At 46.0% G+C, this 12,546-nt stretch overlaps 1 protein-coding gene across 3 annotated transcripts in view; it reads right to left on the bottom strand.

Annotated features, from left to right (window-relative positions):
* The window catches only part of PARP10 (poly(ADP-ribose) polymerase family member 10), a 453,575-nt gene that overhangs the window by 239,010 nt on the left and 202,019 nt on the right, over positions 1-12,546 (bottom strand). For all 3 annotated transcript variants that reach the window (XM_069621970.1, XM_069621969.1, XM_069621968.1), the window contains exon 6: positions 6,964-7,176. In XM_069621970.1, the coding sequence (XP_069478071.1) occupies positions 6,964-7,176 (213 nt within the window). The remainder of the gene's footprint in view (positions 1-6,963; positions 7,177-12,546) is intronic.

Here is a 12,546-nt window from a genome sequence, read left to right as displayed (position 1 = left end):
CTCTTGGATGCCATGCTGGACTAGGCCCAACTGCCAGGAGAGTAGGAAGGGGGATCTAGACAAATGATGTCCAGGTCAGGGGTGTGCGTAAGTGAAAGCCAAGAACCCTGATCCCCTGACTGATCCTGATCCCAGTCTGGGTCTTGGTCAGCTGCGTCCTGAGCAAATGGATTAATGTCCTCCTCATAGGTATCCTCCTGCTATGAGACATCCAAGATATCCTCTTGGTAGCCTTGTGCAGGGATGTGAAATCTCTGCAATTAATGTGGAATGGAGCAGGCGTCCTCTTCTGTAGGTCTTTTGGGAGGGATATACTTGCCCGAGAACTCAATAAATTGGGCCATTTTGTCCATATAGTTTTCAGATCTCTCCCTAGTACATAGGGAACATTCAGAAGTGTCTGGAGGTGGAAAAGATTGCCCATAAGGGGGGGGGGGGTTGTCCTAATAAGGACTTTGAGAGAGGCTGGGGTGGCTTCGGAATACTCCGCTTGACGAGAAGGGGTTCCCTTGTGTTCTGTAGCAGCCAAAATAATAGGCGCAAGACTCTCATGGATTTTCGGCGGCTGAATGCCAAGTCTCGACCCACCTGATGGCCTGGTCGTCTATTCCACCGAAGCCTTAGGTGCTTGTGCGCTCTTCAACGGTGTGTCAGCGACTGTATGTTCATTTATTTATTTCATTAAAATGCATACAGCCATCAGAGGCTTTACATATATACAACCATAAAACATCCACACTTAAAAAGGACAAAATTAGAGATATCCAATTCAAGTTAAAAATATAAAACCAACCACTCCAATACATTAAGCAGCTATAAAAAAAATTGTTCTTAAAATATACCGTTCGACAATTGCCCAAGAATAACTAGGCAAGACTCGTAAAAATTCATCATGTGAAATATAACATTGATCTCATTGCCTTTTAAAAGATTCTCCCACATTTCCTTCACATTACCAAGATCATAAATGATCATAAGCCTTTACATGGTTTAGCCTTATAAATGTCAAGACTCTCACAGTGGCAGATGATGTGCTCAGCTCTTTCAAAAGAGATGGTCCCACATAATCTACACCATCTGTTACCTTGCGGAATTCCACATTTTGCACCCATTATTTCCAGACAATCAGATAAGTTAAACTTAAATATTAAGTAACGTCTGATTGTTTTAACATCAGGAAACACAGACAGATAATTCAGAGTTCCTAAACAGTTCCTCCACTGTTGTGTAAACATGCCACTGTTACCGTCTTAGTAAGTAGCCAGCTGTATCATGTGCCTTTCCTTTCCTACATCATGTAAGGCGTCTTTCAGGAGATGTTTAACTCTAGCCGATTCTAGCCATGCAGCATGGCGACCTTGTACTCCATGAGATCACTAATCTGAATCAAATTGCATTCTAAAAGTATGATATACGATATGGCATTTATAACACGCCTATACACAAGTGTTTCAATGCACATATTCACATGGCAATGAAATGGGCCTTCCGAGTAAAAAAGAATTCTTCAAATCTGTCCACCTCGGATTTAAGTTTTTACTCCAGATCTTTGCCCCATATAGTAAACATGGCACTACTTTTGCTGAATATAACATCATTATCGTACTTCGAGTGTACCCAGCTTGTTTCCCAATAAAATGGTTTAAAGGCATAGTGGTATTTCCATTTAATTTCAAGCCCTTGCTGTTTCCAGGACAGATTTTGATCAATAATGATCCCTAAATATCTGTAGCAGTCCACCACTTCGATGTTCTGCTTAGCAATGGTCCACCTCAAGATTTTTCGGGCTTTTCGATTGGTTTTTCTTAAGAAGGTGATCACCTTTGTCTTACCAATATGGATTTCCGATATTGATTTTTAACCCATTATCAGTTGCACATGTTTCTAGTGCTGTCAATTTATGCTGCAGGCCTCCCGGTGTATAATCAAGCAATAGGAGATCGTCCGCATAGCCCAGCCATCCAATTTTGAACCTATTTTAATATTGTTAGACAAAATCGCATTAAATGCCATTGGTAAGTCTGCTAAATATAAATTAAAAAGAGTAGCAGCAAAATTGCACCCCTGTTTGACTCCTTGGCAAGTTGATATCAATCCAGAGATTTTACCCTCTCCGTCTAGTCTCACTGACAGATGTGTCGGAGTACAGAAATCATCGCAGAGGGCAGCCCAGACGGGATATTCCACCGTTCCAAAGTTCCAAAGTGTATTTCTAAGGATTGTATCAAAAGCAGCGGAAACATCTATAAAGGCCCCATAAACTGGTAGCTGACGTCTAAACCATGCATATTCAATAGCTGAGACCAAAGTGGCAATGTTATGGACCGTAGAGGATTTGACACGAAATCCAGAGTGATTGGGAGGTGAGATTTAATGATCTGTGCATCTTGAGCCTGATCCTGCTCCCGGTTTAGAAATCTTTATAGAAGAAGGTGGATAGCAAACTTCAGTCTTTTTTGTGGAACAAAAAGGTTCCTAGATTGAAATTGTGGAAGCTACAACTGCAGAATGATAGACAAGGGTTAAACGTCCCAAATTTTGAACGTTGGACAATTCTATCATCTTGTAGTGCAGATTGTAGGTACAATTTGGTATTCACAGAGTTTTTGAGATCAACCTGGATGGCATATGAAGTGGCCTCCAAGATGAGGCCAGGGCTAACTAACACCTCTTCAATTTAGTTTAATCCGGCTCTCCTGGCTTCCTTCCACTTCTCCAAGGTCATCATTAATGTTCACCTGAATGGCACTGTCTTGGTCCAAGGCCCTCAGGCCAACCTCCTCTTCTTCGACAGATGTTTGCCGTGACTTATCAATTTCCTTTCCTCTCCTGCTGCCGCTTCTCTCCCTTCGGCTTCTTGCCTCCACCCTCAGCCACCTCTCTGGCACCCTCTACCGCCTCCTCGGCTACCTTGCCCTCTCCTCCTACCTTCTCCACCCTCCCTCAGGCTCCTTAGCATCTGCAGGGAGTGCCTCTGATTTGTACCCCTCCCTGGAAGTATTTCAAGGATGGCAGCCTTTGTCACCTCGCCACTCTTAATTCACGCTCAGCTGTCAAACACTCCTCTGACATTTGCCATCTCCTGGGAGAACTTGACCTTGATGTCCTTGGTCTCACCAAGACAAAATTTACAGCCAGCTCTCTCCTTCCTGATGGCTACAAGATGCTCTCCGCGCCCAGATCCAACCGTTCTGGTGGGGGTCTAGCCTTGATCTTCCCGGAGTGTATCCCTGCCTCTACCATTCCTATGCTGGCCAACTCCTCCTTTGAATGCCTGATCTGTAGGCTCACTCGCTGCACACATCCCCTATAGCTTGGCAGAATGGCACACATCACCCCAGTCTTATCCTCTTTCACTGGCGATTGATTGCAAAAAGAATCAGTTCAAGGAAACTTGTACCATACACTAAGCGATTCAAGGAGGAGATATATTCATATTTTCTTTCTCTCTCTCTCTCTCTTTCTCTCTCTCGCTCTCTCGCTCTCTCGCTCTCTCGTCTACCGCCCACCTGTTCAGATTACCTCCTTCCTCTCCGAGGGGGTGGACCCCTCTTCCTCCCTCCTGGCCTCGACCACTCAACTCCTCCTCCTCCTCCTCCTCCTCCGAGACTTCAACATCCAACTGGATACTTCCTGTCCTGCCACAGGACTCTTTCGCGACCTTTGCGACTCTCTCTCTATTCTTCCCTCTGGCCTGACTCACTCTGCTGGGCCCCCTCTCTAACCCTCTCACCACTCCTATCCTGGAGTGACCACTTTCAACTCTCATCTCATCTCATCTCTCTATGCCCCTCAGGACAAGCCAACCCCCACACTGCTCCCACCTCAGGCATTCAACCCATGAAGCGTGTCAGTTGAGGCTTTCGCTGCATCTTTTTCTCCCCCTACTGCACCTCTGGATGACTCACACCCCGACACAGCCCTCTCCATGCTCCACTCTGCTATCTTTGATACTCTTAATGTACTTGACCCGGTCATGAGGATCCGCATGAGGCCTAAAATCAAGTGCAACTCCTGGTACAACTCTGACCTCGTCACCCTTAAACGCAAGTGTAGGGTGGCTGAGATGAAAAGGTTGGCATCTTGTACATCCTCTGACAAACAGGCTTGCCCCCGGCTCCAAAGGCAATGCTGACTCTCTGTCCTCACTATGAAGAGAGCTCACATCCAAGCCTGCGTTTCTGCGGCATCTAACAACTCAGTTGAACTCTTTAAAATCTGCAAGGAGCTTGCCAATCCTGCCACAGCCTCTACCTCCCCTGTCCCTTCCCAGGCCATCTGTACGGCCCAGGCTTCTCACTTCATCTCTAAAACCCATAACATCCTGTCCACCCTCTCTGCTTCTCCAGCTTCTCCTTCCACTCTCTCCTCTTCCTCTGGCCCCGCTGCGGCCAACCCCCTCCCTTCGCTGCCTTTCCTCTCGTCTCCCCTGATGAGGTTTCTAGACAAGTCTGATCTATGAAAACCTCATCTAAGCAGGTTCTTCCCTGTACTTCCAAAACCATCAAGGACCACATTGACACACTTGCTCCAGCTTTGGCTGACTTCTGCAACCACTCTTTCGCCTCTGGAACCTTCTCCTCCCACCTTAAGCACTCTCTTGTGAACCCTCTTCTCAAAAAACTCTCAGCCGACCCCTCCCTTCCAGCTAATTATCACCCGATCTCCATCACTCCTTTCCTAGGCAAACTCCTGGAAAAGCTGCCCATCTCCCAGCTTAATCTTTACAATGAATCTGTTGGTTGTCTCCATGGCTTCAGAGCAGCCAGAAGCACGGAACCTGCTCTCCTGAACATCCGTGAAGACCTGCACACTAACCATGATTCTAACATCCTCTCTGTCCTCATCTTACTGGATCTCTCTTCTGCCTTGGGCACAGTCAACCATGCCATCCTGCTCAACCGGCTCCGTGATAATCTGGGTATCACTAAACAGGCTCAGGCCTGGCTGACTCCTTTCCTCTCCGACTGACCCTCCCAGGTCCAACTTGGGTCCTTCCTCTCGTCTATCTCTCCCTTTCGCCACCTGTGGTGTTCCCCAGGGGTCTAAACTTTCCAGCTGGCTGTTCAACCAATATCTGGCACCTCTCGTCCACCTCATTGCTGCACTCTGCTCCAACTTCCAGTGCTATGCGGATGACACCCAGCTCGCTTTCAGACTCCCCTCTGCCTTCTCTTCTCCTTCTCTCATCCCAGACTGTCTTTCGGCAATCCAGGACTGGTGCGACTCCAATGATCTCTGCCTGAATACCAGTAAAACAGATCCTCTGCATCGGCATACCTACACCCTTCTTTCCCGCTACTCTCTGGCCGGCCTCCCTTGGCTCTCTTCCTGCTCCCACCTGTAAGGCTAAGAACCTCGGGCTTATCTTCGACTCCACACTCTCCTGCTCTCCTCACATTTACGACATCTCTAAGAAGTCAAACTACCAACTGCACCTCCTCAGAGGTGGTCTTCCTTTCCTCGCCTTCCCCCAGAAGCTCACTGTCTACAGAGCTCTGGTTCTCGCTAGGCGGGACTACTGTAACAGTCTCTTTTTAAATCTACCCACCTCTACTCTCCGTCATCTGCAACTCATCCAGAACAGGACTGCGAGACTTGTCCTTGGCCTCAAGACCAGGGATCGTATCTCTCCAGCACTGAAATCTCTCCATTGGCTCCCAGCAGGGTCGGATTGGCCCCTTGGCCTTTCGGCCCTAGAGAGTGGGAGCCGCTTTCTGGCCATGCCTGGGCCAGTTTAGAAGAAAACAAAAATAGAATTCTTTTTTTTCTATTTTTTTTTTCCTTTTTTTTTCCAAAAAGCCTTTCATCCTTTTTTAGCTCAATAAATGAGCACCAAAACAAGTTGGGTGTTATTGTATGCGTATTTGCTCTGTAAAAAAGAGCTTCAGCATAAGTGCTATACAATAACATATCATTTGGCCTTGGACATCTGCTTGGATTCACAGTGATTTAGTGTACTTGGGTACAATGCTATTTGATGTCACTTCCTGTTTTGTCAAGGGATGAAAGGCTGCGTTTCATCGCTTCCCGGGATGTCACTTTGGGGTTGGGTCAAATGAAATCACTTCCGGTGATGTCATCAGAGGTCAAGGGTCATGAGGCGAGGGGTGGGCCACTTTTTTTTGGGTGACGGGCCTATTTCTTGTCCCAGTCCGACCCTGGCTCCCAGTGGCTGCAAGGATCAAATTCAAGCCCCTTTGCATTGACCATAAGGCGTTCTGGGGCCTGGGACCAAAATACCTCCAAAGTATCTTCCTTCTCAAGCTCTTCACTCCTCCACCTCCAAAACCCTGAAGGTCAATCGCTTTTCTAAGCAACGGGTTGGGGGCATATCTCTCTTCGGCCAGGGCCTCTCTCTGGAACAGCCTCTCTGAAACTTGAGCAGAACCATCTCTGGTTCCGGAAGCAGCTCAAGACTTTCCTCTTTGCTTCTGCCTTCTATCTTCCACTTTCCTGCTGATCTCCTATCTGATACTCCACTGGTTGCCTGGTTACCCTCTGAACCGCAGACCCAGGTCCCTGTCCTCCCAGTTGCACACTTGCACTGCCTCCTGGCATAGTATATCAATTTAAACCTAAGCAGATGGTAGGTAGCAGGAAATGTCACAATCACCAACAGCTAATAGTAGCTAGCAGGTGTTACGTTTAACAGCTAATCACGTTCAGGAGAATAAAAATGTAACAGTCGCCAACATTCAGAATAGGAGAATGTTGCTAATGATCAAGATCAGTCAAGTGACAGCTTTTGGTGTCTGAATACTCCTAAAATGAACGCCATTAGCAGCCCGACTAGCTCTAAAGAGACGAGACAGATAATGGTATAGATACAATATGAAAGGTTTAGATGGATTTAAGCTAAACAGAGCATTGGAAACTTCTATGCATGTCCCTGCCCTGCCACTGGATGACGATGCTAATCAAAGAAAGCTTAGAATAGAAGCAGTCGAGTGTGGCTGGTACCTCATTCTCCGACGGGTCCCACCACAAGCGCTCTGTGTCGATGACACACCGATATCGGGACTCCAGCTCCTTTAGAATGTTCTGACCTCGTTCATCAAGAAGGAAGCGGGCTATGCCAGGGTGCTCCAGCTTTACCTGAAGTTTCGTAGTATTATACATTACTTCCCGGATCACCTCTGCCGCAGCCTGGCAGACTGTGGCGCCTCCAAGGATCTACAGAGAAAAGAAACAAGTAAAACGTAGAAAGCAAATGGAAGATACAAGTACAGGGGTAGAGAGAAGTGCTACAAATCGACTGTATTCACAACTGGTTTCATACATATCAACTATGTGCAAAGGTGGGCACCGAGGTCTGCTCAGCTGAGCGAGGACAATTAGGTGTTGTTCAAGAGTGTGAGGGGGCAAGGATCTTTGTAGAGGTGCTACACAGTTGGGAATAGGTAGGTGCCAGGAGAGAAGGATATGTAATAGAGGGTCAGATAAACACAGGTGGGAAAATACTGGGGTGAGATCAGTAAAAATGAGAGAGGGAGTGAGCCTTCTACAGGCGATAGGGCTGCTGGAATCTGTAGGTGGGACAGCGTCAGATCTGTACAGCTAGGAAGGGAAACCGTTTGTATAGTTGAGAGAGGGGGCATGGATCTATACAGATGAGAAAAGTGATGAAATGTAATGTATGATGGACCCTAAAATCGATCATTTATTATTAATTTTATCCAAGGGCGTATACAGCGCTGGCAGAGCCAGTAGGTCTCGGAGTGCTTTACAAAGTTGCAAATGGAGGGGATGAAAATCGTCACTATCTTTTCAGGATCGGATGATTCGGACATGCAGAGAATAGCAGGGGAGGTGGTTTGGCTGGTTAGGTGTGGGGGAAAGAGGTAGGGTTCCAAGTTTTTGCAAAAGGTGTGAAAGAATGTACAGCACTGATGCTGGGTGGGAGGGCATGCCAGGCTCTGGGTGTCCAATGAGTGAAGGATTTGCTTTTGTGTGTGGCTTAGTTTTTAGAATGGAACATGTAAGATTTTGGTTGGGTTTGTCTAGTTTTCAGTTTGCTGTGAAGGTTTGATGGGGTTTTGCGGTGGATGGCCTCGTATATATGATGCAGTCATTTGAAAGGAATTCAGAGCCTCATCTCCCTTTCAGCCTTACTTCCGGCCACTCGCTGTCATAATTTGACGTCACAGATTCGACATCTACATGGAGTGTGTCAAACCACATAGTCTAACGACGCGGTAAGAATCACTGCAATGCCTGATCCTACCCCACTCGACTCCTGGATGTGCACCACTAAACTCCCCAAAGTTAAATGCGATTAAAAGATAGCCCAAGCTTCTGGGGTGAAAGTCTCTGGACCTCCGACTTGGGCTGCCGTCTAGACTTGTTAAAATGTTATTTTATCAATTCGGACCTGCTCTCTCCGACATCAGCGCAGCTGTCAGCTTCTGATTATTCCATTTCAAAATACAATGCTACATTTTTCCCCTTAATCTTTCCTGACCAAGATCCAGCCTTAAAAATCTTTTATTTGTTCCCACTTGGACAATGGGAACAGCCTATTTCTGGGACACCGCGTTGGGCCTAATCACATGCCTCCAAAATGCTGCTGCACACATCCCCCCTATAGCTTGGCAGAATGGCACACATCACCCCAGTCTTATCCTCTTTCCCTGGCGATTGATCGCAAAAAGAATCAGTTCAAGGAAGCTTGTGCCATACACAAAGCGATTCAAGGAGAAGATATTTTTTTTCCCTCCCTCCCTTCCCCTTCCTCCCTCCCTCCCTCCCTCCAGCAAATTTACCTCACACACCCCAGGATTGACAAATGCAAGATTTGCGATCATGAGAAGACAATTGAAGGTGGTGGAGCTTTCATCTTCTTTGAAACAAAATACGCCCTCAGGAGCTGGCACTTCTGGATTAACACCTGAAGCTCTTTTCTGCTTGCCCACCCTCTTGTTGAAGTGCTCTGTGGCTACTGGTGGCACTTGTTGTGCAATAAATGTAAAAATAAATACCCCAGTTCAAAGGCTCTATGTCTTTTCAAGCTCCAAGCAGGTTAGGAGGTGCTGTGGACCTTGCATTTACAGAGAACCACAGACAGTATTTGAATTTGCCATATGCAGACATTATTTTCAAAATTGTTCAGGCAAGTGAGAAAAAAAGTTCCAAAAGGAACCCGAAGAATTTACAATGAAGTAGGTATCAGTGGAAGATAATCTAGACAACAGGGCTTGACTGATGGATTGTCCATGTCTTGAGGCAATATTGGAGTATGCTTAGGGATACAGTGAGGTGAATGTTACTGCACAACTATCCAAAATCATGGAAGCATAACAGATATGTTTTCTCATGTATGCCTCAAATTCTTTTCATTAGTTACACCTGCTATTAGATGTAAAAGCAGATACAGACTTGCAGACGTACCCGCTGATGGACAAGTAAGCGAAGCTTGAGTCACAAAGTTGTCAACGACTTTAGGATGGAGGACCGATCATAAACAGCAAGTTGAAAGAGGACCCACACTGCTAAAATTATTGTATAAGAAATAAGGCTCTCCTCACGTATCCTTCAGCCATCAAATTCATTACAAAGGATCCAGTGCTCAGTATCTGAATTTAGAAATAGACTAAGAGAGACTCTGTGTTACAAGAATCTGGGAATGGAGTCCAACCTTTTAAATTGGCACCCTTTAACAACTAAAACAATATTATATTGCCTATCCATAAACTGGAAGGAAGCATTTGTTTCTAAGATAGAGTCAAAGAACCATACATCAAACCAAACAATACCTGCAGCCACCTATAGTCTAACATGCATGCAACCATCTCTCACCTCAAAGGGTTGACTAACACTTCATATAATGAACTATGATGCATTCGAATAAGTTGTGATCAGGACAACGTTTATAAATATGAGTGGAACGTGCTTAAGAAGCACTTAATTTACTGGGGATAGGAATATAGGAGATTATACCAAGCACATATCAGAGCTGCATGGCTCCAAAGAGTCATTAATGTCCACTCAACTACTCAATTGATCACACACTGTTAGGCAAGATTTGGAGCAGTACTCTTTGGGTGCACTACAACAATCTTCACCTGCTGGCAATAGGAACCAGACCTTTGGTACAAGTCTGTACTACACAGGTTGGTAGTGTGGCTACAGGCTTATCTCAAGAGGGGTCAATGTGAGCAGTAGGGTGGTTACACAGAGAGTCACAGTGACAAGTATCCAAAAAAACTCTTACACACAAGGTTTCTTGATTAAACAATTATTTATTTAACAGTCAGTTTGAATAAGCCTTCTTCAGAAGGGGCAATATAATAGTAACACACAAATACACTCCAAAATACACGCTCTTAGTTTCTCTAAATAAGCTAACACCCATTGGGGATGGCTCACAGACAGACACTTCCTACACCCTCAGATGACAAATAGTTAGGACACTGTGGACATTAATATATCATTGTTGCATTTAGAGCAATACTTATGAGCATGTCAAAGAAAAGGGTTATTAGAATACAACAAGAGATTACACAAATATTCTGAAGCAGGTTATGTACTTTTGAAACCCCCAATGCAAATTAAGTTAACCCTTTCTTTCCTGGAAGGAAGGCAAAACACACAATCAGAGGGAAGAAGAGTCATTCAGGGAGCCAGGCCAGGCCAAAGTTAATTGGGCAAAAGTCTAGGTGAGCTGGAGCACTTCCTGCAGGTAGGTAAAAGTCTTGCACAATGTTTTACAAGTCTTTGTAGAAAGAGTAGAATCAATGTAGGGCCACAAGCTGGGAGGCTTGTGAGAAGTAAAAGATGCAAGCAACTCTACAGAAGCAACCAAGACAAGTCTCAACTGAAATCAAGTAAGGCTACAACAACAAGAGGTAAGTACTCGAACTGGATAGTACCTTTGGTTAGAAGAAATGGTTCCAGCTGGCCTCTGTTCCTGTGTGGCTCTGCAGATCCTTTTGTTCCTGTGCCTCAGTCGTGGGGACAAGAGGGAGGACTTCTGGGGATCCCTGCAACACAACGGGACGGTCAGCGACAGAAAAGGACAAATTTCTATTCAGCAGCACTTTGTGTTTCTGCTCCTCGCCTCTCAGCAAATAGCACCAGGATACCACTCTGGACTTTCCTCGCATCTAGGGTCCATCACTCTGCTTGAGGTGGCTCAGGCTTGGTCAGTCCTACTTCAAGGGAGTCTGGGGGGGGGGGGGGATCTTCCTTCAGCACGTGTCCACCTTAAAAGTGATGCACTCCAATCTGGTGTTCCTCTCCCTGGCACTTCGGTTCCTGAAGCAGCAAGGCAGTACAGCCAGCTCCGAGAGTAAGTCCGGACAAGTTCACTTTGGAGTTGACTGGTCCCACCAACTTAAGGGTAGAAGTTGTCCTTGCAGGGCTTCCCTAGTCGAGTCGAATTTGGAGCTTCAGCACAGCAGCAGGGCTTCATCAGGCAAACCAATGGTCCAGGAGTTGCAGCAGGCATCTCTTCCAAGTTCTTCTTCGGATTCCTTGGTCCAGTGGTCGACTCTGCCTTCCAAGCCAAAAAGCCTGGTCTTTTATGCAGGTTTCTCCCACTCATTTGAGCCTAGCTGTCAATCACACAGCAGGGTGGCAGCTGTCCTTGCCGGACAGCCAGCTGGCCAATCACCTTTGGGCGCATTCCAGTAACCAAGGGGATCAAGTACAGGGAGTTTTGGGCACCTACCTCACTTCCTGTCCCTGACAGACATACTGGAGCCAGAGGCGGGCTACGCTCGTGAATCCTGCCAAAGACAAAACGAACAAACGGACCAAACCTGGTTTGGCGCACAGAGTAAATCTCAAGACGACGACCAGAGCCATTTTGACAAAATGGCACCCAAGGGTGCTTTACTGCAGCGGCGAGCACAGCCCACAGTAAAAACTCCCAATGGTAGTAAAAAGTAAACCACTGCCACCAGCCATTAATTGTAGAAAGGCTAACATAAAAAATGTTACATGAGAAACTAGACATAAGGGATAGTAAGTAACCCCTCCAACACCCTATGGTAACAGTGTGTGCTGGGTCTAGAAAGTTACACATTTTAAGTAAAGTCAATTTCTCTTCACTGCTCTTGGAAACAGTAGTTTATCCAAGAGAAGGTTTTTAAACCTTTGGGAAATCTGGAAGTCTTCCCCCTGTCACTGCACTGAAGGTGCTGTGTGCCACAATGTAAAGATGCTGCCTATGGAGTTTTTCAGACTCCATAACCACAAAGAAACAGTTGAAATCACATAAAAATACACCAGAGAGTGGGAAAAGGGGTCTCACTCCCTCCAGCTAAGAAATTGAAAGGTCCTAGAGTCCAGCAAAAGTGCTGGCATTCTGTATGGTAGAGAGCAATTAGCACATTTCTGAGAATACTCCCTAAACACACACACACACTCGCAGTGGATTATACCAAGCACATATCAGAGCTGCATGGCCCCAACAAGTCATTAATGTCCACTCAACTACTCAATTGATCCATCCCACACACTCACATGGATACCCTATGGGTTGATCCAGACGCAAGAAAAAATCTCATCCCTCATCCACAAACCCCCTTTAGCATGGTGCCA

Source organism: Ambystoma mexicanum, chromosome 5q, assembly GCF_040938575.1.
Source record: "Ambystoma mexicanum isolate Mex_15411 chromosome 5q, UKY_AmexF1_1, whole genome shotgun sequence".
Classification (NCBI taxonomy): Eukaryota; Metazoa; Chordata; class Amphibia; order Caudata; family Ambystomatidae; genus Ambystoma; species Ambystoma mexicanum.
This window is presented reverse-complemented; position numbering and strand designations above follow the sequence as displayed.